The sequence below is a fragment of the Miniopterus schreibersii genome, assembly GCF_964146895.1.
Source record: "Miniopterus schreibersii genome assembly, chromosome: 2".
In the NCBI taxonomy this organism is placed as follows: domain Eukaryota; kingdom Metazoa; phylum Chordata; class Mammalia; order Chiroptera; family Miniopteridae; genus Miniopterus; species Miniopterus schreibersii.
In genome coordinates, this window is record NC_138102.1 from 154,203,267 (window position 1) to 154,230,568 (window position 27,302).

The following is a 27,302-nucleotide window of genomic DNA, read 5'->3' on the forward strand; positions in this document are numbered from 1 at the left end:
ACTGCTTGTTTCTTAAACAAGGAAAAAAATGAATAATCACATTGGGTTTTGCTTTACAGATGTTTTGATCCACTTTACTTTTCACTGTGGGAAGACGGAATGGGAATTTTCGGAGTTACTTTAGTACTCACTTCCTAGAATAACTCTTTGAAGGCCATGGAATATTTCGCCTCTTCCAACTGGGTTGCAAGTTGAGGCCAGTAAGGTGGTATTTCAGTGCAGGGTATAGAAGTAAGTTCTTTCCCATCACTTAGAATACAAAATTCAGTGCTCCATTAGTTTTCCCACATTCCAGATTAAAGGATTCTAAAGGCAAACTGTAACAATTATTTCAGCAGGGAGATCTGGGAAAACTAAATACATGCTTAAGAAGGTCAGAGACTCCCTTGGTTCTTGTTGAATAATTATGCTAAACACCAGATTTTTGTTAAAAAATATAAGGAGAAAAGAAATCCATTAGCAGATACTACTATGGGTATTCAGTATGACTGAAGCAGCTTTTACCAGTTATAATGCATATAGTTCAGGTTGCTCTACAGCACCATTACCCATCTGTCATTTTATAGTAAGTTTCTAAAACTGAAATGGCAATTCCAAAAGGACCTTACAGATTAATTTATAGCTACAGAGAAATTGTTCTTCTGCTAAACTTCACTTAAGTCAGTTACCTGCCAGACAGGGAATTTTTTTCTTGATCTGTATATGAGAGAAATATATGCATAGGAATCTTTTAAATAGCATAAGCATTTCCATGTGTATAATTTAATAATTGGTTCAAAACTTTCCTGAAAAAAAAAATAGAGATCATGGAAATACTTAGTTATTATATAATTTATCCCTTTTCTTAGGAAATATTTTACCCTCTGGTGGTAAGAAAGCAATTGATTCGGGGTGGTCTTTTGACTACTCTTTCTTCTTAGTCCTGTGCCCTCTCTTTTCAACCTACCAGTTAGCAATTCTACATTTTGTGAGAAATATAGGACCCTGGCAAAAGATTTCATCCTATTATGGACTATGCTGTACCGAACACATAACAGAACTCACAAAAGATCTTTTTAATTCCCAAAGTGATATTTTCAACGTCTTATGATAAAACTTTATTCATAATAAAAATTTTAAGTGTCATAAATTATTTCAGTAGGTATTGTTTAAACCACAATCTAACTTTGCAATTTACAATCTAGTTCAAAGCATGCTATGAAGTTTAGGACACACTACTGTGAACCCTGAAAGCAGAGTAAATGCTCCTCTGTGTGGAGCTGCACTTGTTCATTCATTCACTCCCCGTGGGGCACAGAAGAATGTGGTATTTCAGGGATTTCCACGATTCCCTACATGAAACTCTACTAGCCCTTTCTCACCCAAGACAAGCTGAGTGCTAACTGCTTTTATTAAAGTATAGGATTTTAAGCTCTCATTTTATAAAATTGAAAATTTTCAGTTCAAATACAATTAAGCTAACATACATACTCACTGCCTTAAATATTTTATTACTTTTGAGAATTTTCTTTTTCCTTAGTTTAAATCAGAGGTTATTGTACTATACTTAAGAAAACTATCTGATGGCATCATACTTAAAAAATATGATCCTTGGAAATAATGCTGGGTGTCAGTTTTTATACAGATTGCCCTCCAAAACAATGCTGCTAACTCCATCTAGATCGGTGTGACTAATCCCTCTCTCAATATACCGTTTCTGTAGTGTAGACTTGTTGGAAAGAAATGCAAAATTACCATAGTGGCTTATCCCTGATGACAGACTAAGATCTTTAAATAAAGGAGAAGTGTGAAGTCTACAATTGAAAGATGAACCACTGAATACTTTTAAATGTAGGGACCTATGGAATTCTGCCTTCATTAAGAAAACTGGAGAGAAGAATAACATCTGCTTTCAGGTATTTTATAGGTAACAAAACAATTAAAAACACTTTCCTAATATAACTAAGGCAGTTTCTATATTTACAAGTAGTTGAGTCAATACAAACTTCCCTCCAGAGGCTTAGTCTCTACATTCTACTCAGAAAAGTAACATCCACTTCTGATTCTGAATTGTGTACTCATGTTGTTGATCTCACTTGTGACTTGATGCTTTGTAAACAAGTCACAATCAGAAAGTAGCCTAAGGAGCATGGGATCTAAGCAAATGCAGTTAGATTACATAAATGTTTAATGGCATTCCTTCATTCATGAAACAAATTTTATTGAACCTGTGCTATGTGCCAGGCTTATTCCAGACACTGAAAACAGAGTAGTGTACAAGGCAAAAAAGGTCCTTTCTCTCGCAGAGCTTATATTTCAGTGAAGGAGACAGACAACATGGATTTTTGTCTTTTTCACTTACTGATGAATCCCTAGTATTTGAGTATTGCCTGACACATATTAGGTTTTTGATAATACTTGTTGATTGACTGAAAATGTAACATAAACTATTAATATAGCTTCAGATAATATGTGGCTAAGAAAAAAATAGAGTAGTAAATAAAGTAAGGATAGTAGGAGAGAGGGTAGCAAACTTAGAGTGGGTGGTGTGGTCAATTACTGTTCAGCAGATATTCATCCATTCTTTCTCCCCATCTCCAAGGAAGGGATAGACTTTCTACTCTATCGATATTAAATTTGACCTTGCAACATGCTTGGCCTCATGGTGGGTGGAATGTACCTCTCTGCCTTTTGACCTTGGGTTTGGCAACATGATATGCTTTGGCTAACGGATGCCAGAGATATGACACAATCAGAAACTTGTAGTGTTATATATGCTTGGGTTTTCTCTCTCATACTTCTACCACTGACCTGAGAAGAACATGCCCTGGGTAGCCTACCATAGATTCTTTCTGAGTTTTAGAAACTCTGCTCAAGTGGCTTCATTTCTTTCACTATATATTCAAGGACTCTGGTTCTTGAATGTCATGCTTACTTTCACTATCTCATGACTACTGATGTGGGAGTTTTAAATATAAAAGAAATATGAGTGAACAAGTTGCATTTGGTAGGAGAAGTGAAAGGAAGATATTTTTACTATGAAAGTACACAATAAAAAAGGTAGATGAAAACTTTTTTTTTATTAACAGGATTTTTTAGTAATTTAACCACTAAAATCAACCAAGGGCAGAAGGAGAGCATGTTTTTATAGTCTAGTGCCTAAACTCCATCCCAGACAAGGTATTTTCATTTTCAACACATGATACATAAGAAAAGAAAAATGTGAACCACAGGAATGGAATAAATAGTGAGGACAAAAGCAAAGTGCTGAGTATATTATAGTCACACTAAATCTTAAATGGATAAGCACACTAAACTATAAAGGAAAAACTAAGCTACAAAGGTATTTTATATGCCAAACATCCTCACAGATGCATAAAGAGCAGACGTGAAAATTCTTGTAAAATGGCAAAGAAACTATGATTAATATGTTCCTGGTACCAGGTAATAATCACATTACACATGCAAAAAATATGAAAATATGAAAAACCATGGTGACAAGAAAGTGGAATTACTTAGTGAATCAATTCCAATGTACACTGAATGCTAGATACAAGATTTATCCTAAAATATTGTACTTCAAATCACATGTTCAGAAAGTGATCTACATAAGAAGACTTCATCTGGAAAAGACTCAGATGGATTAGAGAAATTAATGTTGAAACTTACTGGTATATTTGTTCTGGATTGGCAGCCAGGTTTTGAGCAGCCACAATATTCTGTAACAACCCAGAATCTCAAAGGACTATAGAAGTAAAAAGGCTATATACTTATTAAATTGTTAAGGACCGAAGCCTCTTCTTTTTCAGGCTCAGATTATATGTGACCTTGCTATCCAGTTTCTCATTGTTGTATTCAGTTTTACGCTTAGAATCAGAGTTGAAAAAACAGCAGAGGCTATGGATAACAGGTTTGACAGCAAGAAAATGGAGAGGTGGGTAGAAGAAACAGACCCACTGATAAGAGTGTGAAATATAGAGAACAAAGAGGGTGCCAAGGACACAAAAGACAACTAAAATTTCATTTAGGCAAATGCCGTAGGAAGACAGGTTAGTGAAGCTCTTTCTGCTTTCGTAACCTTTGTGGCCATCACTCTATGAAAACTAGTGCTATATCCAATGCGCATAGGATGTCCCTGAATTATTAGGAGGGAAACTGTTGGTTGACTCAAGGACAATTTAATAACTAAAACACAAATGCTTTAAAAAAATCAATTTTTATGTACCTTCTAAAATTACCTATTTTCAGCACACGTACATGGAAACAAAACCTTATCTACCCAAAATATTGCATATCCTTTGAACAGTGTCACATAATTCAGGCAAAAGAATGAAACTGTGGTGGCCAAGTGGCAAACTTGCTACAAGATGACAGATGAACCTGGTGGTTGCTAAAACCCTGAGTTAGTAAGAATGCAGCTCACCTAGTTTAACTTCAAAGGATTAGTTTTAGAATTAGCTAAGGGACTAAAAAGCTTGAAAAATATTTCTACAGTAACCATAGCAACTTGGAAAAATTCCCACAGTATGCAGTGGCCACTTGTCATGTTCTCTGATTTCTGATGCTCTTCCTAGGTTTCATGAATGCCTAGCCTTATGACGTATGACTTCCCTAGGTAAAACCCAGAAAACTCAGTTACTGAGCCTGCTCTCCTCCCACGGATCTACAATCAGTCAGTGAATGAGAAGGAGGCTCTGGACAGAATCCGTTTTGCTCGTAAGGATAAGAAGCATTCAACTGTTGGGCATCATAGTGGTTGAGTTAAGCAACAGGTTCTCATACCGCTTGATGGGAATGTTGCAGCAAAGGGAGATGTAGTTTTAAGCAAGTTTTGAGCTGTAGTTTTGGTATTGTTTCTGGAAGCTTATTATCCTTGATCATGGTTCTCCAGGTCTCAGCAATTCGGTCAACTATTCCATTCTTTTTAATAAACTTTTCTGTGGCACAACTGGCGAGAGGCAGCTTTGTTGCTTAAGAGAAGAACCCTGGTTGATAGTAAATGGCTACCAGAAGTTGCTGAAAGCAATATAACCTCAAAAAATCAGAGAGATCTCTGATTAGTTATCAGGCTCGTAAGGGCTGATGGCTAAAAAATCCAGCTGGTTTTCTAAAAAAAGAAAAGTAAAATCTGGCAGCCCATTACCTGCAGTAGCAAAGTAAAGATTACTAACTCTAGTCGTCTGAAATGAAGGACCAAAGAAGGCAGTGGCTAGCAACATGGACAACAATATGAAGAGTATAAAAAATTCAAAGACAAAATTAGTTGCTTCTAATTGCACAGGATAGCTTTCAAAAAGATAATGAAATGCTCACAATCCTAAATTCTCACCTCAAGGCAAGAACCACATAGTCAAGAGCTATTCACTAACATGTGCCCTGGGAGGGAAAAGCCAGCATCAATGAAAACACTGTCTATCTTCCATAGGCCAGGAGTGCTAATGGGTAACGCTGTTTTCAATGTAGATAATGGGATGCTGAGGCGGCAGATATCAGGTAGAAGCACTTATGTAAAAGGCAGGAGGAAATGATTACTGCTATTTCAAGCAGAGCTGAGCCGTAATCAGAATTATTTGACCGGCAGTGACCACTGGCTTTGCTACATGATCAGATGACCTATATGGATCAAACAGGCATGCATATGCTTCAACGTAGTACAATTATAAGATATCCAGGTTTGGTAACCAGAGGCCTGATTTAAGCAATTGCAACAAAATGCCTTTTCCAATTTCTAGTCCTAAGTCAATTCAGAGGCCCAGAGTTTTTTTGTTTTTAAATATATATTTTTTAAATATAGCTTTATTGATTTCAGAGAGAGGAAGGAAGAGGGAGAGGGAGAGAGAGAGATAGAAACATCAATGATGAGAGAGTCATTGATCGAGCCCACAACCCGGGCATGTGCCCTGACCGGGAATCGAACCCTGATCGCCTGGATCCCAGGTCGACGCTCAACCACTGAGCCACGCCCGGCCGGGCAGCCCCAGAGTTTTATGAGTGAAGGAGAGAATGCAAGTCCTTGAAGATGTATATTGTGATGACATCATAGGTGTCAACTGTAAACTGCCAGCTTGGTCTTTCTCATCAAGATAACTGTGCTAGGAAGAGAAATACCAGGTCTTTTGGGTACTGTTGTGTAACAGCTCTGAACTGACACTAAAACTGAGGACCTAGAATCCCACTGTGGACTAGTGATCAGAAAAGATGTGTGTGGGAATCAAATGATAAATGCAGTTTAACCTGAATCTGCCTCATATCCAGCCCAGTAGGGCCCTAAATACATAGCTGGCACTGGAGAAGGAGAGTAGATTACTAGAGAATTAATCAGATAGATATCTCAATTGCAGCTGCAGTTGCAGCTGTACATTCTTTACTAGAGCTCTTAGCACCAGGTGTATGACTATTAATCTGTCAAAGCTTTTTTCCCCTCTGTACCAAAGATGGAGAACACTTATAACAGCAGTTTTCATGACAGGTAGAACAATAAACCATTTTATCCCAGGGTTATATAAATTACTTGGCTCTGAACCAGCGTATATTTCATAAAGACCATTACAGTCTCACTATCACACAGGACAACTACATTGATGACATATGTCTCCAGGGCCTGGAAAGCAGGAAGTAGTATGTACTCAATATATGCACCCCTATGTTCATAGCAGCACAATTTACAATAGCTAAGATCTGGAAACAGGCCAAGTGCCCATCAGTAGATGAGTGGATAAAAAAGCCTAGTACATTTATGCCACAGAATACAATGCAGCTATAAAGAAGAAGGATCTCATACCCTTTGGGACAGTATGGATGGGCCTGAGAATATTATGCTGAGCGAAATAAGCCAGGCAGAGAAAGACAAATATCACATGATCTCACTTATATGTGGAATCTAAAGAACATAATAAACTGATGAACAAAATACATTCAGTGACATAGAAGCATGGAACAGACTGATGAATCTCAGAGGGGAAGGTGTGGGTGAGGAGAGATTAACCAAAGAATTTATATGCATATATGCATAATCCATGGACACAGACAATAGTGTGGTGAAGGCCTGGGACAGGGGGTGGGTGCAGGGCAGAAGGGGTCAATGGGGAAAAAGGGGATATCTGTAATACTTTCAATAAAGATAAATTTTTTAAAAATTTAAAAGATCAATAAAAAAATACATACTCAAGGTTTTTTGTAAAGAAAAGGTATGTAAACATATTTGAGTCCAGTATGAGTGCAGTAAGGTGTGAGATACATCACACAACTATGTAGGAGCTACTCCTTAGTGCAGTTTCTGAGGGTCCAGTAATCATGAGTATATTGGGATGGCCTCTGCAAAGTTAAAGATAACGTCCTGCACCTTGTACCTCCTGCAGCTGAGAAAGAGGCATAGTGCTCAGTGGATCGCTTTGAAGGTGATACAGCCTTGCAATTTTGCTTTGATCTACTTATGAAGTGCCCATTAAGCCTCTAGCTGTGAGTGACCCCTAGAGTAAAAAAGGAGGCTTCCTCGTAGGTCCAGGCTATAGTTCATCTACCTGGTCCTAGCGACCAACAGATTCAATGGGTGTTAGAACTATCAATAGCTTGTGAGGATGCTCTATGGTGTCTGTGGCAGTTCTAATAGAGGAACTGTAGCAGACATCTCTAAGGTTTTGGAACAAAGTCATCAGACAGGAAACTCTGGTCCCTCTGAAAAGCAGCATTTATCTCACTGTTATTGGAGTTTGTATATTTGACTGTAAAACAACAAACATGACCTGATCTGTCTAAAATAAACTGGGTTTAGTTGATTCAACCAACTTTTAGATCAGGCATGCTCAGTAGCAAACTTCCTAAGTGATTGTGACAATTATGGAGTGGGACGTGAGAAGGTTCTGACAGCAGATGCTGCATGATCAGATCACTTACACACTCAGCAATACTTGCCTTGTGGTTGGATGCCACAAGAGATTTTAGGCCATTCTCGCTGTAAGCACATTTTGCTTTATAGAGGACAGTTGCAGTGTTTTGTTACTATTTTAGTTGATGTTACTGCTATTGTGCTTAAGAATGGAAGAAGGATATATTTTGAAGGTTAAGCTTAAGTATTAGAAAAGGGTGTATATTGATGTTGACTAGCTAAGTAATGTATGGTAGTGTACGTTTGTCATATCTTCTTGTTTTGGGACTTTTTGAAAACTCTAAACACATCAGGGGGGTTATTCATAGCAAGACAGAATGCAAGGGTTTTCTTAGCGTCTTTTGTACCTAGTACACAGGCACGTGACCAAAGTTCTACCAACCAGGTTACCCCAAACTGGAAGAGTGAAACTCATGCAGGACCTTCTTTACTGGTGAGGGTGGTGGCAGTGATGCGGCTTTTGGGAGAAGAAGTTGTGAGATGAGTGACGTAAGTGGGGAAGTAACCATAGTTTTCTTTAGTGATTGGTGGGGAAGCAGCAGAAGCAAAAATTCCTCATTAGGTTTATTCTGTGTCATGGTTTGGGCTTTACTACTGGAAGCTGAGCTTCAAAGCCTATTTTTCCCATCTAACTAATTCTTAATATATAACCCTCTTTCTGCTTAACCAGTCAGCTTCTGTTGCCTAAAATTAGAAATTGAATCTGAATTTTTTAAAAAATCTATAGTTTTCAAAGACCAACAGTCTGTCAAATATTTATAGGATGTTAATATGAGGTTAATATGAAATTCTCTGATAAAGGGATGCAATGATAAAAATTCTTGGGGGGCAAACCAATGTGAATGTTGGAAATTTAGGGATAAAACTGAGGATCCTGGAATCTCAAACATGAAATCTCAACTGAAGCAATCAATGATGAAACCAATGAATGAAAAATTGCTAGGAAATGAATATAGGATATTAAATACCTTTGAAAAGAGAAAGAACAAGAAGAGATGTGCACTGGTACATCAATCCCAGAGAAGGAAAAGAAATGCTTTGAAATCAGTCCTGATTATCCATTTAGTATCCCTTGTTTAAAAAACAAAACAAAAACAGTCTGACACTTTAGTCAGTCTGACAGTTTCATCAAAGACTAAATTAGACATGTGATTCACCCATAATCTAATGGATTTCATTAAAAAATAGTGATGATAAATGATATCTTCTTCCGGTGTTATAGGCTAGAGTTCACATATATTAACTAACTGGCCTTCCTTAAAGAGTGAGCACAAAGCTTCTAGAGCAAGACAGGAGCACAGAGAGGTCATGTAGGCGCATATGAATCAGCACCGAACTGAATGTCAGCAAGGTTTTCTGTTTTCATAAGAGAAGAAAAATACCGCATCTCTTAGAAAATGATTTTTTTTCATGCTGTTTCCAAGACACTATTAGTTACAAACCAAATTGTTATTTTTTTCTATTTTTTCAAAGGAAAGAACTGATGGCTGAGGAGATATATATGGTGGAAAACAACTATACAATAAATCAAATAGATCAAATTTTAAAACTACCAACTGTCATTGAGTAATAATAGCACCTCCTTTCAAATGAGATTTTGATAGAAGGAAATAAGAAAATAGTCATTTCAAGAGTTTTATTTAAAAAGCACACATGACAAATAACTAATTTCTTAACTTTATATACTTGAAAAATAAGTCATATAATGGGAAAGCAACAGATATAAGTATTCAGGATAGTTTAAAAGAATATTAACCTATTATGCAGTAACAGACATAATCAGTCCTACAGACATAATTTCTATAGTCCAATTATTTAAAGTACATAAGATAACATTATATTTCTAAATGTTTTACAAGAAACTTTTGTAGATATTAGTGCAAAGACTGAACTGTTATTGTTCAATCATTGTATCTTTCTTACAAATGACAATAATTTCTTGTTTCTACCCAGCAGAGAGTATTTAGAACTGAGAACCACTAAAGACAAGTGTTAGACTGCAGTAAATACTAGGGTTGTACTATTTAGTTCCATGCTAAAACAGAATAAAATTAATTTAAAAAATACTTCTGCAAGCAAGCATCACTTCAAACTTAAAATGAGTGGTTTTCAATAACAAATGTTGGGCTTATGATTCAGTTTTCTTAATTTGCAATGTAAAATACTTGTTTACAATAATGACTTGTGTATTTAGATATATTTTAAAGGGTTAAATAATTTAGATATGTTATTTTTTTTTTTTAAAGTCCTAGAGAAAGTATACTTTTAAGGGATTTTGGCATTAGCCTATATGTCAGTAGAAATATGAGAACTAATGGTTAATGTGCTAGATTGGGCAAAAGGTACAGATAATACAACAGAATAGTGGAGCTAGACTGAGTTTAAAAAAGCAAAACTATTTTTCACTTATCACCGCTACATAAGCTTTTTGGTGTTTTTAACTTCACAGCCCAATGTATGTTGTGTACTTTATAAAACCCTTAAAGACTTTGTCAGTCTTTTATCACCACCTAATATGGTCATGGTAATTAGGAAAATACCAGGCCTGTTTTTTATATAAATCAAAACATTAAAACCCTGCAGGAGCCCGGCCAGGCGTGGCTCAGTGGTTGAGCGTCGACCTAGGATCCAGGCAATTGGGGTTCGATTCCCGGTAAGGGCACATGCCCGGTTGTGGGCTTGATCAATGACCCTCTCATCATTGATGTTTCTATCTCTCTCTCGCTCTCCTTTCCTCTCTCTGAAATCAATAAAGATATATTTAAAAAATAAAAAAAATAAAATAAATAAAACCCTGCAGGAATGAAATAATATTCAAAGTATCTAAAATAATAGTTTTTGCTAGGATACTAAAAAGTTCACAAAGGAGAAAAAGCTATTTAAAAATAATTTATACATTGTTTTTAATACATAATTTCAACAGTTTCCCAAGTGAGGGGTGTGTATGCACACAACCCATGTCTTTCTACTTTTCTTCCTAACTTATCTAGATGGAGCTAATTTATCTAATTTGTCTTCATAAAGCCTGTAAAATTTATCTAATTTATCCAAATGAAGACTGCAAAGTAGAAAGATGTATTAAAAGCTTATTAGTGGAGAAACTGACAATCATAGAATAAGGTGAAAAATAATGTGTCAAGTAAATTATCTAACCAGACTTAAAGAGTTGGTCAGAAATCTCCCTATGTGGTTTATAGTCAGATAGAACTAAGTTTTGACTCTTTTACTGATCTTGGGCAGTTATCTACTATCTGAGTCTCAATTTTCCTTATGTATAAAGTGCAGACAATATTTTGGGGTGGTTTTAGTTTCCATTTGACTGACATAAAATAAAAAAACCCACCCTGATCACCATAATCTTAACTAATCTTCTGGAATTCTACAGTCACTTATTGTCAGCATAATGCTTTTGACCTTTATTCAAGCACTGCCATGTGTTATGATGTCTAGTATGGCTTCAAGCATTTTTATCTTACTTAGTTAGTTAAGGTAATATGCTCTATATTTTCCTTCCAAAACAAGACTTTAAGCGTTTTAAAGACATGGTGCTCCTGATCCTCCATAGCTGCTTTGATCTGGTAGATGCCACACAGGGCCATACAGCTAACAAAACATAAACATATCCACTTGTTCTTCTTGGCTTCTAACCTGAAACTTACATTTCTGACCTATTCATGAACTTTTGTCCTTATTCTTTACTGCTGCATCTTGCCCACGGAAGTGGTACACCTAACAGTCCAGGCTCCAGAGCAAGACTCACTTTCTAGCTTTGTGATTTGGTGGCTAATAACACTGTGAGTAATAAATACACACACACAAATAATATCATTAGACAATGCCTAGGTCATAAATGCTCTATAAATATTAGCTTTCATCATCATCGTTGCCATCATTGTTTCAATTTCGGGGCTTTTAATAAGTATTTATTTCTCTAGGTCTCACCTCTGGTTTTCTTTCCTGACCAGTTGCTTACCATTTACTATGATGTATCTAGCCAGCCTGAGTTGCATATAAACGTCACTTGGTTTGGCCCATCTCAATAAGCTATATCTAGCCCATCAGGTATGTCAATTTCTAACAGCCATGGCCTCTGACTCAAAGTTGTCACTTAGACTTTGTTGATTTGTCTTTGATTTGAATCAATTCTTATCACTATCTAAATTTTAAGAACTTTAGTATAATGTGAAAATGGAGAAAAGGCATCTGACTAAGAAAAAGTTAAAGCTCTTCACCAAAGAATAAAGCAAACTGTGTGTTATAATCCAAGAAGTGACTGACTAATCACTCAGACGAGCATTCCAAATCGTTACACAGAAATGGATAAACGTTTCTAGATATGAAACGGTACCAACTAAGTACTGACACTTACCATACTATGATTGAGAAATTTTGTTTTAGTTCTAACAAAAATACTATCCCAAAAATCAGCTAGAGAATAATATAGTAAACGCTGTACCAAACTACTTTTTATGTGTACATGCATAAATTTTAATTTTAATTTGGAATATAAGCTGTATTTTCTGAAACAGAAATAATGGGATTTAATCTAAGCATTAAGCTATATGTCTACAGCATCTTCTCAATGACCCTGCTGCTGAAATGGAAATGATCAATAGATTTGTCTCACCAAAGTCCACAACTGTTCACATGTCAGAAAGTTCTTTCAAAGTTATTCTTTATGCAAGTGAGTTCAACAAAATAAGAAGCTTAAGAAGATTGTTAAAATTAAAGTGGAGGGCAGCAACAAACTTGATTTTAGTGTATTATATGAAATAAGATTTCAAACAAAAGTGTAAGATAGAAAAAGAGTAAATAATTTTTTAGATCACCTATATTAACTTTTAAAAACTCTGAACTTTTTAAAACCTATTCACCTCACTGCTTCACTAACCTCCCTTCGGAATCGAATTTCCTCTTTGAATTTGGAGAGGAGGGTAAGCTGAATATTACTTGATAAAATTATTTGTACTGACTGTTTCTAAATCCAAATATCTTTCCATTTATTTGTTATTGTGCCACTTAAAATGGGTGAAATTTTACAAATTTGTATGGTAAATTTTTGGTTTGAATTAAAATATAGCTTGTGTGGAGTAGGTTAAATTTCCTTTGGCACTGAAAAATGTGGTACAACTGAAAGCGCAGAAAACTGAACGTCAGGGTGTATTATTCCTTTCCATGTGCCTTGATCAGATAACGGCATTTTCTAAAAGAGACCCAAATCATGTGTCACCAGGGTAGATGCTGAATTGCTGCTGAGATGCTTCTCGCAGAGGCAACTATACACGCTTTCCTCAGGATGAGTACAAGCAAGGCTAATTAATTATGGTAAGAATGGGGTAGGAGGCTGGGGGATGTCAGAAAAGTGCTAGTTCTCTGTGTGAGCATATAAATATTGTATAACCACAATGATAAAACTGATTTATATCAAGAATTAAAGCCTTTCAAGAAACTCATCAGTTGTCAACAAAAATGTCACTCAGAATCTTAGATTTTTAAAACTGTAAGAGACATAAGATATCAGCTAGTCCAACATCCATATCAAGATGAGAAAAGTAAGGCACCACAAGATATTAAATAACTTGTCTTGAAATTATGATTAATTCAAGTAACTATAGAACCGATCTAAAATTAAGAGTTCACTTTGGCAAAATATTGCCTTTTAATAAGTAGTTTGATATGTAAACACTCAAGAATATTGCAGCAAAACTGGATTAAATGAGTCTTCTTATAATTAAGAAATTCTGATAATGTGGCCACAAGACCTTTCAAGTACAGATAACTACAACTTACTCCTTTCTAAAGATCTAAATTAAAAGGATCCTCTAAAGTGAAGATTATTTTCCTGGAGGTGATTTAGAAAACACAGGCCATCATTCAGGTTTTTAAGAGGAAAAATAATCATCTTTTATTACATTTGGATGAGACTTTATTTTTTAGGAATCACTGCTTGGCTGTGAGCAGTTGTTGCTTGCTGAGTGTTATTCACACTTCCTCCCTCATAGGAAGCTCATGTGTAACAGTCTAAACTTGTGGGATGGGTTGGAACACTTCATTCTAATCCAGGGGCCATAGGTCATAATAAATTACAAATTCTTCCTCCCCAGGGAAGTGTCAAGGGATGTGGTCTTAACCCATATAGTTTTTTCCCCCTACAATCTCCTTCAGTCTAAAATAAAGTTTATGGCACTAATGACCAGATCTAATATATTATAATCCCTTATCTGGCAATTAGTATCAAGAGAGAAATCTTTTCCAATTCTAAGGAATTTCAATTGTCTACTTGTAATGAGGCATAATAAAAAAAGATTTTAAAGGGCTGACAGTAAAAGAGTATCACCACAAAATCATTTTGGTGACTTAGAACAGGGGATGACACACTTTTTTTCTGTACAGGGCCAGATGGTAAATAATTTAGGTTATGCAGGCTCGATGGTCTCTCTCAACTACTCAACTCCGCTGTCACAGCATGAAACCAGCCAAAGAACAATGTATAAATGAATGGATGTGGCTGTGTTTCAATCAAACTTTGTGTACAAAAATAAGCAACAAGCCAGATTTGACCCATGGGCTGTAGTTTGCAACTCCTTCCTTATCTAGAATTTATAATATTCAAGGGAGTTTTAAACCAAAATAACTACACTTGTGGGTACCTAGGTAATTCTCAGACAAATTAAATATACTTTAAAACATTTTTTAGATTTTCCTCTTTACCTTTTCTTTTCTTCTGTACAAATTATATTGGTGAATTCTAAATTCATTAAAGAATGACCAATTTCTCTTTTTCTTTTCTTTTTTTAAAAACATTAGCTTTTTAATTCCATACTAAATTTGTGATTTTAATACAATTTCCCCCCCGGGCTTCACAAGATTTTACAGAGAAATTTTTTAAAAAACTGTCATTTAGAATATTTATAAGAAAGGCATTTTTATCACTGGAACTGATCCATTATTAATTTGAATTATTTTTCTAGTTGATCATTTAAAAAGTTCTCCTTGTTTTATATTTTGATTAGGTACAAATTTTTGGTTATTATTATGACTTAGACTAACAGTATTAAGTACTATGATTCAACTTAATAAAAAACTTAGGAAGCAATTTGAGTGTAAATTATAATTCAATTAATTAGTTCATGTAAAGGTAGCTACTTTGACCTGTCCAAGATATTTAGACCAGATGAATAGCGTGTATTTGTAAAGATTGGTGCCATCCCTATTGATTTGACAGGAAAAACTGGTAAGAGGCATTTAAAAGAAAACATTTTTTCAGTATAATTCTAATTTCAATTCTAGTATAATCTTAATTCTAAGTATAATTCTAATATTCAAATGGATTGGATAACTGATTAAAAACTTGTTGATTACTAATAAACAGAAAAAGGTATGTTATCCTCTATGATTATCTATTGTCCTATTGCATTTTATATGGAAGGATAAGATGTAATTTATTTGAAAAGTTAGGCATTTTTGGTTTTTCATTCTGCTTATCTTTTAAAAGTAAAAGACTGAAGGAAAACTGCAGAGAAAAAAGAGTCTTAATTTCAGTCATTTAGTGACTTTGTTAAGAGTAAGGTGATGTCAAAGGAAAGAATGTTAAGGACAAAAGACATATAAAGACAGGAACTAACACAACATTAGACTTCTTTCTTCAAAGATTTTTGAAAACTTAAAGAGGAGAAGATTACTTCACAGACTGGAATGTAAGCCTAGTTGGAACCAAGGTCTATAGGGCTTTTGAGGTGTCTAATGTTGAAAATCTCAAGTTGACTCTCTAGTTAAAAAAAGCTGGAAAGGAAAATTTTTGTTCTGAAAAACTGTTCTTCTCTGATGCAAATAGAAATCCATCTTACAAAGGAAGAAACAGAGATGAGTTGCCCTAGCTTAGTATTTTGGAAAGAGACAAGGAGATTATGAATTTGCTAAAAAACACTTGTTTCTTCTAAATAGTACTTTATAAGTTTTGAGATGTCTTATTTTTTTGTGAAAAATTTCCAACCCCAAAGGTATTCGTAAAAATTAATTTGCAACATTTCAAATTAATGTTGAAATCAATTCTTTTTTGGAAAGAAGAATATATAGATCTCAATGACATACACACACACACACAGATTCATATTATAGTAATTATAAGCTAGATATTGTATCCAGTTTCCTTTTTTATAGCTTTTATGTTTGGAGAGCTAGAAGCATTCAAACATTAAAAGTATTCCACAATATATATTATTAAAAAAAACTCAAATCCCAGAGTGGAAGTAATAAACTTTCCACTAGTATACTGATTAAATCAGTTTTAATCTTCTGTCAATCTAGTAACCGGAGTAGAATAAATTTTGAAACCCACACTGTAAACTTCAGAGGAAACTAAATGCCAAACAATTTGAAAAGCACATTTTAAATTAGCAAAAATAATGCTACTAGGAGTTTCTGAGTTTTTAAAAAAATCATGCGGTAATAATAATAATCATAGCACAAATGAGTCCTGACTCTTGCTGTTTGATTTTATTACATGTTCCTATAAGGTAGGTGTTATCGATTTATTTTCCTTAACATATAAAGAAACAAGCATAAATTAGTGAAACTTAGGTGCAAGTAGAATTTAATATCCTGATTTTGATATTGTTATTTAGTGTGCATTTCTACATGTGATAGCTGGTTTACTTAACAAAAATGAATACTAATCCTTTGATATGATATGAAAGAACACAGAGATTAAATGGCAGAGTTCATTGTCAGTTCCCTTCAAGGGTAAATTCATCTTACACAGGAACCATTTAACTCCTAACATGCATTTCTTGCTCTCATTTAAAACATTTCACATGGAAGCCACATTACTCCTTTTGATGGAAAAAAAATATATTAAAAGTTTTTTTAAGAAAAATCTTCCATTTTAATCAAAGAAATATTACTAAAAATTATATGAATGGATGTGCTTTGTTATATAATCTTTTGTCTAAATGTACAACTCAAATAAGGACTGGCCACAAGTTATTATAAAAAATGATAAGAGAATACATCTTGATCCCAAATAAACTGTTTGGGGATTATATATGGAAAGAAGAGTTTTCTGAGACTATATCACTTCCTGAAAACTCAATTGACTACTTTTGGCTCAGAATTTTCTCTTTAGAAAGCCAGGCACCTACCAGGTGAGATGCTGTCATGAATAAACTCAATGAGCTACAAAATCAGTAACAGAAAAAACCCCCTCATAGTTCAATGAGCTCAGAAATAAAATTAACGGGAGTAGTTTATAATAGAGATTGGAATTCTGAAAAAGAACCAAATAGAAATTGTTCAGCAGAAGAAATCAATAAATTACATGAAGACAGCATTAGAAAGCATTGGGAATAGTGCAGGCCATATGGAAGAGCAAATTAGTGATCCTGAAGATAGAAACCTAAAAATTATTCAAGTGGAAAAGAAGACAGAACTAAGGCTTTAAAAAATGAGGAAGCTCTACCAGAACTATACAACTCTATTAGAAAAGATAACACAAGGATAGTGGGTATCCCATAAGGAGAAGAGAGGGAGAAGGGAACAGAGAGATTATTTAAAAAAGTAATAATCTGGGGGAGAAACTGAATATACAAGTGAATAAAGCATTATCTCAATGCAAATCTGGGGGAGAAACTGAATATACAAGTGAATAAAGCATTATCTCAATGCAAACAGATCTTCTCAAGGCAAACTGTAGTAAAACTGCCATTGTCAATGATAAAGAATTTTAAAGAAATTGCGGGGGGAAAAGGCAGTAACCTACAAAAGAATCCGCATTAGGCTATGAGCAAATTTCTCAGCAGAAACTCTACAGGTGAGGAGAGAGTAAAATGACATACTTAAAGAAAATGACAGCCAAGAATACTGTACCTAGCTAAGATATTTTTCAGATATGAATGATAAATAAAGGCTTTCCTAAACAAACAAAAGTTGAGGGAGTTCACAATCACTAGACCTGCCTTACAAGAAATGTTGAAAGGAGCTCTTCCACCAGAAACAAAAAGGTGAAAGTAAACCAATAGGAGTAAGATGACAAATAAACAGAATCAGACAATTGCAAAGCTATCTCAAAATATAGCGTTAAACATTAAATTACAGCATAAAGGTTAAAGAAAAAACAGCATTAAAAATAATTATAGCTAATTCAATTCGCCAATAATTTTACAATATTAAAAGGAATAATTTGTGGAAACAAAAATATAAAAGGGGAGAAAGAAAAGAACAAAATCTGTATAGACAAATGAAGATAAGACTCCATCAGCAGAAAAAAGACTATTTTATCTATGTTTTATACAAACCTTATGGGAACCATATTTAAAAACAAAAACAAAAACAAGTTTCAATAAATTTAAGAAGACTAAAATCATATCAATTATCTCTTCCAATGACAACAGGATGAAAATACAAATCAACTACAGAAAGAAAACTAGAAAAATCACAAATAGATGGAGATTAACAATATGCTACTGAAAAACTGGCTCAAGGAAGAAAAAAAATCAATAAAATGGAGGCTAAAAATTGATAGAAAAAAATCAATAAAATTAAGAGCTGGTGTATTGAAAAGATAAACAAAATTGAAAACCCTTTTGCTAGACTCACTAAGAAAAAAAGGGAGAAGGTAAAATAAATAAAATCAGAAACAAAAGAGTAGTTACAATAGATACTACAGAAATATAAAGGATCACAGCTGATTTCTATAAACAGCTATAAGCCTTCCCATTAGAAAATTTAGGGAAAAGAGATAAATTCTTAGAATCATACAACCTTCCTAGACTGAATCATGAAGAAATAGAAAATATGAATACAGCAATCATTAGTAAGTAGATTAAAACAGTAATCAAAAACCTTCCAGAAAACAAAAGTCCAGGGCCAGACTGCTTCACTGGTAAATTCTACTAAGCAATCAAAAAGATTTAATGCCAATCTTTCTCAACTCTTCCAAAAAAGTTGAAGAGAAGGTAATGCTTCCTAATTCATTTTATGTGGCCAACATTACCCTGACGCCAAAAGCAGAAAAAGACAAAACACAAGAAAAATTACAAGACAATATTTTTGATGAACATATGGGGCGGGCAAAAGTAGGTTTACCGTTGTAACATAAATAAGGAATACAATAATAGACCCACAAATATACAAATATAGACAGCTAATTTATGGCAATGGAGCCAATAACATACAATGAAGAAAGAAAAGTCCTTTCACAGAATGGGGCTGGGAAAACTGAACAGCCACGTGCTAAAGAATGAAATTAAATCACTATCATAACATAAGCAATCAAAATATATTAAAGTCTTCAATGTAAGACCTGAACCCATAAAAATACATATAAGAAAACATGGGTGGTAAGCTCCTTGATATTACTCTTAATGATGCTATTTGTGGATTTGAATCCAACAGCAAAGGAAGCATAATAAAAAATAAACAAATGGGACTATATCAAACTAAGAAGCAAAGATGTATGCATCCTATGTTCACTGAAGCATTATTTATAATAAGCAAGACTTAGAAACAACCTAAGTGTCCACTGATGAATTAATGGATAAAGAAGATGTGATATTCATAGCTGATTGTTAAGAATAACACAGGTTTGAACTGTGTGTCCACTTATACACAAATTTTTTTCAGTAATATTATAAATCAATTTTCTCTTCCTTATGATTTTCCTAATAACATTTTCTTTCCTCTAGCTTACACTAAGAATACAGTATATAATGCATAAAACATACACAATGTGTGCCGATCAACTGTTTTTATAATCAGTAATTCTTCCAATCAACAGGTAGACTATTAGTAGTTAAGCTTTAGGGAGTCAGAAGTTTTACACAAATTTTTGACTGTGCAGAATGTTAGTGGCCCTGACTCCCACGCTGTTCAAAGGTCGACTGAATAAAGATGAAATCTTGCCGTTTGGATCAACATGGATAGATCTTGATAAAGATCTATCAGATAAATCAGATAAAGACAAATACCATATGATTTCACTTATGTGGAATGAAAAAAGCAAAACAAAACAAAAGAAAAACAAAGTCAGAGGTAGACAACGGATTGGTGGTAATTAGAGGAAAAGAGGGTGGAGGGAGGGCGAAATGAGTAAAGGGGTCAACTCTGATGATGGATAGAAGTTAGACTTTTGGTGGTGAGCACGTAGTATATACACGTCGAATTATAAATTTTTACCTATAACTTAAATAATGTTATGAACCAATGTTACATCAAAAAATAATCTAGAACCGTTTCCTTTTTTCATGATTGTAAAGTTAAATTAAAAATGGCATAGACCATTTCTAGGAGTGTGGCAAGAAATTATTCAATGCTGCTTTTTTGTTGACAGATGGATTTAGGACTATAAATATAACTATTAGAATATATAATTGTATCAGAAAATAATCTTAGATAGAAATTCCTAAATCACATGATAAAGGACATCTTAAATATTTTAAAATTTCATATACAATAATATGGAAGCTAATGCTTCTGTTTATGGAAGTGCCAATCAAAACCCTTCAGGAGATACTTACCCTTTTCTGTTCTTTCACGTACTCTATCAATTCGTCTCTTGTTCTTTTCACTGCCTCTTCCACAGCCTTTTCACTTCGCTTTTGCTCCTCTATTATTGCTGCCTTAACGGTTTCCTGTTTGTGGGAGGAGGAAAAAAAGTCATGGAAGTATGAACTATGACAAAATTTGTGTCTATTTTATATTAAGTAAAAATCCTCTTCAATGGTTTGAGCTCATTCTGTTCAAAACGTGTCTTTAAACAGGACTAAGAACTTACAGAATCTTTTGAGATCTGTTAGAGATTCCACAGAATGCACTTTTCTAAACCGAGTGAAAGGGAAAAGAAATGGAATAAGCCATTTATTGCAGGGAGCGCCCGACAGACTCCAATGGCTTCCTTACCACCCTTTCATTTGATGTTTACATGATTGATTGCCTTCCTGTACTTTGCACTATCCACATAAGACTTCCAACTTGTGTTTATTCTTCCAAGAACACCCTAATGCTCTCGCTGTTTCATTCACGTTTAATTTTCCCATCATACAATAATCAAGTGTGGTCTGGGTGGTAAGATTTACAGCTCGTTTGGTCCTCCTGCCAGGTTAGGATGTTGAGAGCTGAACATCATGAATAAGAGGTAAAAATTCCACCCTCTGTGCTAATATTTGAAATGAGAAATCTAGGGAGAAAATGGTACTCCCCATTTTACTGAAATAATAATCAGTTACCTAACAGATTTCAGAATTTCAGACAAGGAGAAAGAAGGCTAAATTTTTAAAAAGAAATATGTAACACTTCTCAGAAAGTAGTAATATTTTCTGCTAAATAGCATTTCATGATTGGATAAATGCCACAAAACCAACTTCTTTAACTTCTATTTATCTACATAGGTAGCATCCTTATTTTTGACAGGCAATCAATTACAAAATGTTTTGAAATTTCTCAGGAGTACTTCCTTCATTTTGTAGTTTTTATTTAGCTTTTCCAATTCATTTTAGATATTATATATAACCCAGAAAATATAAAATAGTAGTAATTTCCTATTCTGGATATATTTACTGTAGAAAATTTGAAAGTACAGAAAAATATGAACACAAAACAATGCACATGTACACATTATACTTGGGAAAAAGACAATGGGACTCAAACTGTATATACTATTTTCTAACTCTGGCATTCTTCAGTTAAAATATATTTTGAATATTTTTAAGCCAGTATATATTCTTTTATAATATGATTTATATTCTATTACAGGGCTATACAATAACTTATTTCACCAATTGTTACTCATGGGTATTTTGGTTGTTTTTAATAGAATAAAGCACTGATGAGCATTCATATATGTATCTTTGTGATATATATTTTCTTAGGATAAATTCAACAAGTAGAATCATTTTGGCTAATGGATATAATATTTGAACTCTCGTATAGATTTTCACATTTTGTTCAAAATTTTGCAAAAGCAGTCCATGAAAATGGCTCTTTTCTTATATCCTTGATTATATTAATCTTGTCAGTTTTTTGAGGAAGAATGACATCTAATTTCATTCTGCATTTAAAAAGATTATTATGTGATATCAACATTTTTCATAGCAATACACACATTATCTTATCACTTTCTTGACCATATGCTCTTCCCACTTAAATACGGTATACTCTTAATGTTTTGGATTTCTTTCCTAATAAATAAAATTAAGTCAAAAAATCTGAAAATCCCTATAATGGTGACTGAAAATTTTTACTATTTTTCTTTTCAATACGCTTTATTTCCATTGATAAAATGATAAGATACTAAGTTGCTTCCATAATTATTTCTATAAAGTTGAAAAACTATAGTAATTTTTAAAAGGAAAAAATAAGGACAAATAAGATTATTTAAAATAAAAGCATCTACAATTAAAATTCCTGTTGGTTTCACACTTAACTTTGGAATTTGAAAAAAAAATTGATTTTCCAGGTTAAGAAATATTACATGCATTAATAAGTCCCCTGAAATACATCTGTAATGAAGAGAATGAATATTCACACTATGTGGGTAAAAGTATAAATAGCTTCAACATCAGTTCAGGTCAGGTTTTTGCCAATAGTTGAATTACAAAATCCCTAGTTTTCACAGCTTTCAGAATTTTAGACCTGAATTATTTGAATGTAAAAGATAAATCTGTCTTTTACTAAATATCAATCAGAATTTCTCTCTAGTAAGGGTCATATTGGTAAATTTGACCAGAACTGTTTGAAAGCAAAACTCAATTTAAATAAAAAGAATACATCCAGGAAAAACATGAAGGATTTACTAATTTGTTCTTCAATTGACATTTTTTGGGGGCTTGAAAGTTTCTATTATGTGCTCAGTCTACATTTTTGAGAATCTTCCTCTCCTAATTTCAACTGACATTTTGGGGGGGGGGGGCGGTTGAAAGTTTCTATAATGTGCTCAGGCCACATTTTTGAGAATCTTCCTCTCCTAATTTTTGAGCTCACAAAGAACCGTTTACAAAGAAAGTTTTTCTTGATTCTCTTTTTCTCAAATGGGTATTAGAGGACAGTCAAGTTTCTGAAATCCATCCTTAAAAAGTACTTGTCAATAAACAAGTTCCTTTAAATATGATACAAAAGGAAAGTTTAAGCTTTCCACTTTCTGAACAAATGAAATTCTGAATTAGTTGGAGACAATTAAATAATTTTGTATGCAGTTATGCAAGTGCCTGTGAATATCTGCTTGCATGTTTTATTGAATTCCATGAATGAACTATAAGTCATGAGAATTAGTCCAAAATAAAATACACCTCATAAGGAATGAAGATTTGACCCAATGAGTATATTCAAATAGGCAATTCTGAAAGACTATATTCCAGAATATTTTAGTAATGGCTATACCACTGGAACATGGTATACTCTCTAAGGAAAGGTTTCTCAACCTCAGCACTACTGACAAATCTTTGCTGGGGCCAAGGGTGGGATGTCTTGTGATAATAAACAGCATATTTGCATCTACTCACTAGATCACCTCCAGTTGAGAAACACTGCTCTAAAACAGTTTGGAGAGAAAAACACCCATTTGCATATATGCTATGGTTTGTTTGTTAAAATATTCAGTTATATTTCTCATCATATATTAAATATTTTTATGTAAAATATATGCAAGAAATCATATCCAAATGATTATATAGCAAGTTTTTAAGAAGAAAGAATTGTACATACTAATTCTTTTAAAAAATGTTTTTACTGCTTTTTAGAGAGGGAGAGGAAGCAAGAGGGAGAGGAGGGAGAGAAATCAACATCAATTGGCTGCCTCCTATACTCCCCCAACTGGGGATTGAGCCCAAAACCCTGGCATGTGCCCTGACTGGGAATCGAACCAACGACCTCTTGGTGTAAGGGATGATGCCCAACCAGCTCAACCACACTGGCTAGGGCCATAATAATTTTTTAAAAAGTGAATGACTGGAATCAGTTTCTATACTGTTACAATTAAATAAGACATGATAAATGTCACTTAGGGCTAAAAGCTTATATGACACATCTGTACAAGATTTCTTAATTGCTCCCTATTGCTTAAAGTATAGTTATGCTTTAGTATCCATTAAATGTACCGTACATTTCAGTAATCACAGGATCTCAAACTAATAAATGGTATGTGGTTGTTTGTTCTTTATCAGTGTAATTTAGTTAAGGATTGTAAACAGTCAAATTATTTATGGAGCAAATCTCAGCAATCAACTCAATTTGGGTCTACAGGCTATAATACATTGTATCAAAAATGTTCTGGGTTATCTGTGTGCTTTAATTATTTTTTGTTTCTATACACAGTATACATATTATCTAATTATATATTATTTTAAAAGTTTCACATGGTTGTGAAAATGCTCCTTAGAAAATGCATGTTAAACACAAGTAGGCAAACTGCTTTATACACGTCCTGTGCATCAACAGTCAAAAAGAGAAGTGAGACTTCCATTCCTACACAAATTGAGCTCAAAATACAGTTCCATCAGTGCTTTTCAGATACTGATGCAAGTACAAATGAAATTTCCATATTTCAAAATCCGTTTACTGTGCAACTGAGACACTTTCCTCTAACTTTTAATTAGGAATAATTAGTCTGCACTGTAATTACATGTTAAATGAAAAATATTAATAGGACCTAATTCTAAAAATGCTTGTGAAATTATGAATATGCTCAATTAAAATTACATGCTTGCTGACTGATATCAAAATTCGGTGGTACTTATCTATGTGAAAGCTATTTTAAAAGATGAAATATGTAGAATCTCATTCATATCAGCATTAATAACTGAGTTATTTCCAACCATTTTGATAACAGGGCTACCTAACTTTGAACCACAATTAAGCAAAATGTTATCCCCTCAAAAAGAAAATTCTTTTCTTCTCACTAGTAGATCTATATTATAAAAAACTTGTAAAAATTTGTTTTTTTCTCATTACATAAGCACTTACATAATATTCTCAATTCAGCCTCTTAGTTCACTCATCCTATTTACTATCTGGTCCTTTATAGAAAAAGCTTGCCAACTCCTGATTTAGGTCACGATTCTGCGTTGGCAACCTGGGTAGGGCTCAGCTGGATGCTTCTCTAGGTCTTGGCTGGGCTCTCCCAGGTATCTGCAATCAACTGCTGGGGCTGATTTGACTGCTATTACTAGAATGGAATCAGCTAGAACAGCCTGTTTCTCCTTCTTGTGGTGTCCCATTCTCCAGGAGACTAGCTCAGGATTTTTCACATAGCTGCTGGACAGAGTTGCAAAGGAATGTAAGGTCGCTTAAGATTTGGGCTCAGAAATGATCCAATGTTACTAAAGCCATATTCTACTGGCCTGAGCAAATGTGTATTACCAACTGATTTCCAAATTCTAACTGTCTAAATTACTCGATATTTTCAAAGATATCAGATATTCTATTATGTTTATCTTCTTGGAGACATACCTCCAAACTGGATTGGTTGTTTTCTAGCTCTGTTACATAGCTGTCTATTTTGGGATCTCCCTCAAGCATACTGCTGGGGATTCACTGTATCTCTCTTGAATAGTCTCTCTGGCTTTCTAAATACCATGGAATTCTTCTTTTTTAGCCTACTCCTTTGTTTTAATAGAGCACCTCTCTCCAGGAGATTTCTGAGAAAAGGCACATGGAAAATAAAGTTTTAATATCTCCTTTGTCTGAAAAATGCCTTTATTCTACCCTCACACTTACAGTTTCGCTAATTGTGGATTTCTAGCTTGGAAATTTCTGCAGTTTTAAAAGTTGTTGAGTCTGATCACATTCTGATTCCTCATCATTTGCATAATTTTTTTCCTCTATGAGAACATTTATGCATTTAGCCTTGTTTCTCAAAATATTCATGACAAACCTAGTTATAGGCCTATCTAGAAATTCACATCTTACAATCTAGAAACTCATGTCCTTCAATTCTGGGAGTTTTTTACTTTAATAATAATAATAAATTATTTCCTGCATCCTATTTAGTTTTTTATCTCCCCAAATCCTATGATTCAGCTAATGATCCTCCTGAGTTGACTGCCTAGTTTTCTGATCTTTACACTGTTGTTTTCCGTTTCTTTGTATTTTTACACCCTTTTCTCGGGAAGACTTCTATAATTTCATCTTCTGACTTCTGTTTTTGTTTTTAACTTTCTACCATATTTTAAATTTCTAATATTTTCATTTGACTTAAAAAAAAATAATATCCTCTTCCTGTTCTGCAAATGTAAAATCTTTTCTTACCTCTGAGGAAATTAATGATAATTTTTTTAACTTTTCATGTCTTCACAGCATCTGTTTTATTCTCTGCTTTTCATGAGAACGTGACTGTTCTACTTGACTACTTGCTCCTGGTTAAAGAGTAGAGCCCTAAAATGCTGAGTAACATCTCTGTGCTTGCAGTTGTGGTTTATGGACTGTGACCTTAATAGCAGAGTAATCTGGCTGGGCTGTTTCCTTGGGGCAATTTTTGATACCAATATACTTAGGTCTTTCTTCTTGAGCTGTCTAGATTCGTCAGAAAAGAATCTTCCAATTTCCTGTCTGGTTGTCAGCACTCTGAGAGCTGGGATGGGAAAAACAGCTAAGGTTCTCAAGAAGCAGCATAAAACTTTTCACCCTGCTCTCCTTCCAACCCCATTTCATTATAGCACCTTTACCTTCAACTGTGCTTAGTGATCCCTGGTCCAGAGACCCTGCATCCCCCCCCCCCCCCCCGCCCCGAGAATCTCAGTATTCTTCCAGGATTGGGAAAAAATGACTGGAGATCTAACCGCTTATTAAACACATTTAAACTTTCCTTCTATTTGAAGTTTCATCTCCATTCCCACTTCCAGAGGTATCTGGTGCCATGAACTAGTCAGCTTTTGGAGTTTCTACAACGTATTCTGGGATTCTCAGTTGTCTCTAGCTCTAGCTTAGCTTAGGGTTCTGCTTCAGTAGATTTTTATTTCAGTGGGGTTTTAGAAGGGAGTAGATAAAAATGAGTATTCTATCTGCTCTTTATAACTAGGTATGTTTAAGAAAAATTATATATCAAACTTTTTATTTTGAAATAATTTTACATTTACAGAACACTGGCATATTTCCCAGTTCACTGTAAGATCCTGAAGACAACTGCGAAGTCTCATTCCTGTTTGTAATCTCGGTAGGAGCACAGTAAGTATTCAATCTGCGGTTCCTGGCCGCGCCAGCTCTCAGCCTGGAGTGATTTCCCCTATCCTCCTCTTCTGACAACAAGCCTGCTCCTCCTCCTGCACATTCAGTTGTAGCAGCGTCACCTCTACAAGCCTTTCCTGAAATGTTCCAGCTCTTCCACACCTCCTCACAGCATGGGTGGATCCACCACCATTTGTATCTGCTCAAACAGCACCCTACATGTGATCTCTAAAAGCACGCCATCCCTCAGATTTAATAACTGCTTTACTTGTCCACCTTACTAAGCTGA

The 27,302-nt window shown here is 34.3% G+C and overlaps 1 protein-coding gene across 3 annotated transcripts in view; it reads right to left on the minus strand.

The window, feature by feature from the left end:
- Positions 1-27,302, minus strand: part of CCDC91 (coiled-coil domain containing 91) — a 232,734-nt gene that overhangs the window by 27,225 nt on the left and 178,207 nt on the right. For all 3 annotated transcript variants that reach the window (XM_081127169.1, XM_081127171.1, XM_081127170.1), the window contains one exon: positions 20,377-20,490. In XM_081127169.1, the coding sequence (XP_080983295.1) occupies positions 20,377-20,490 (114 nt within the window). The remainder of the gene's footprint in view (positions 1-20,376; positions 20,491-27,302) is intronic.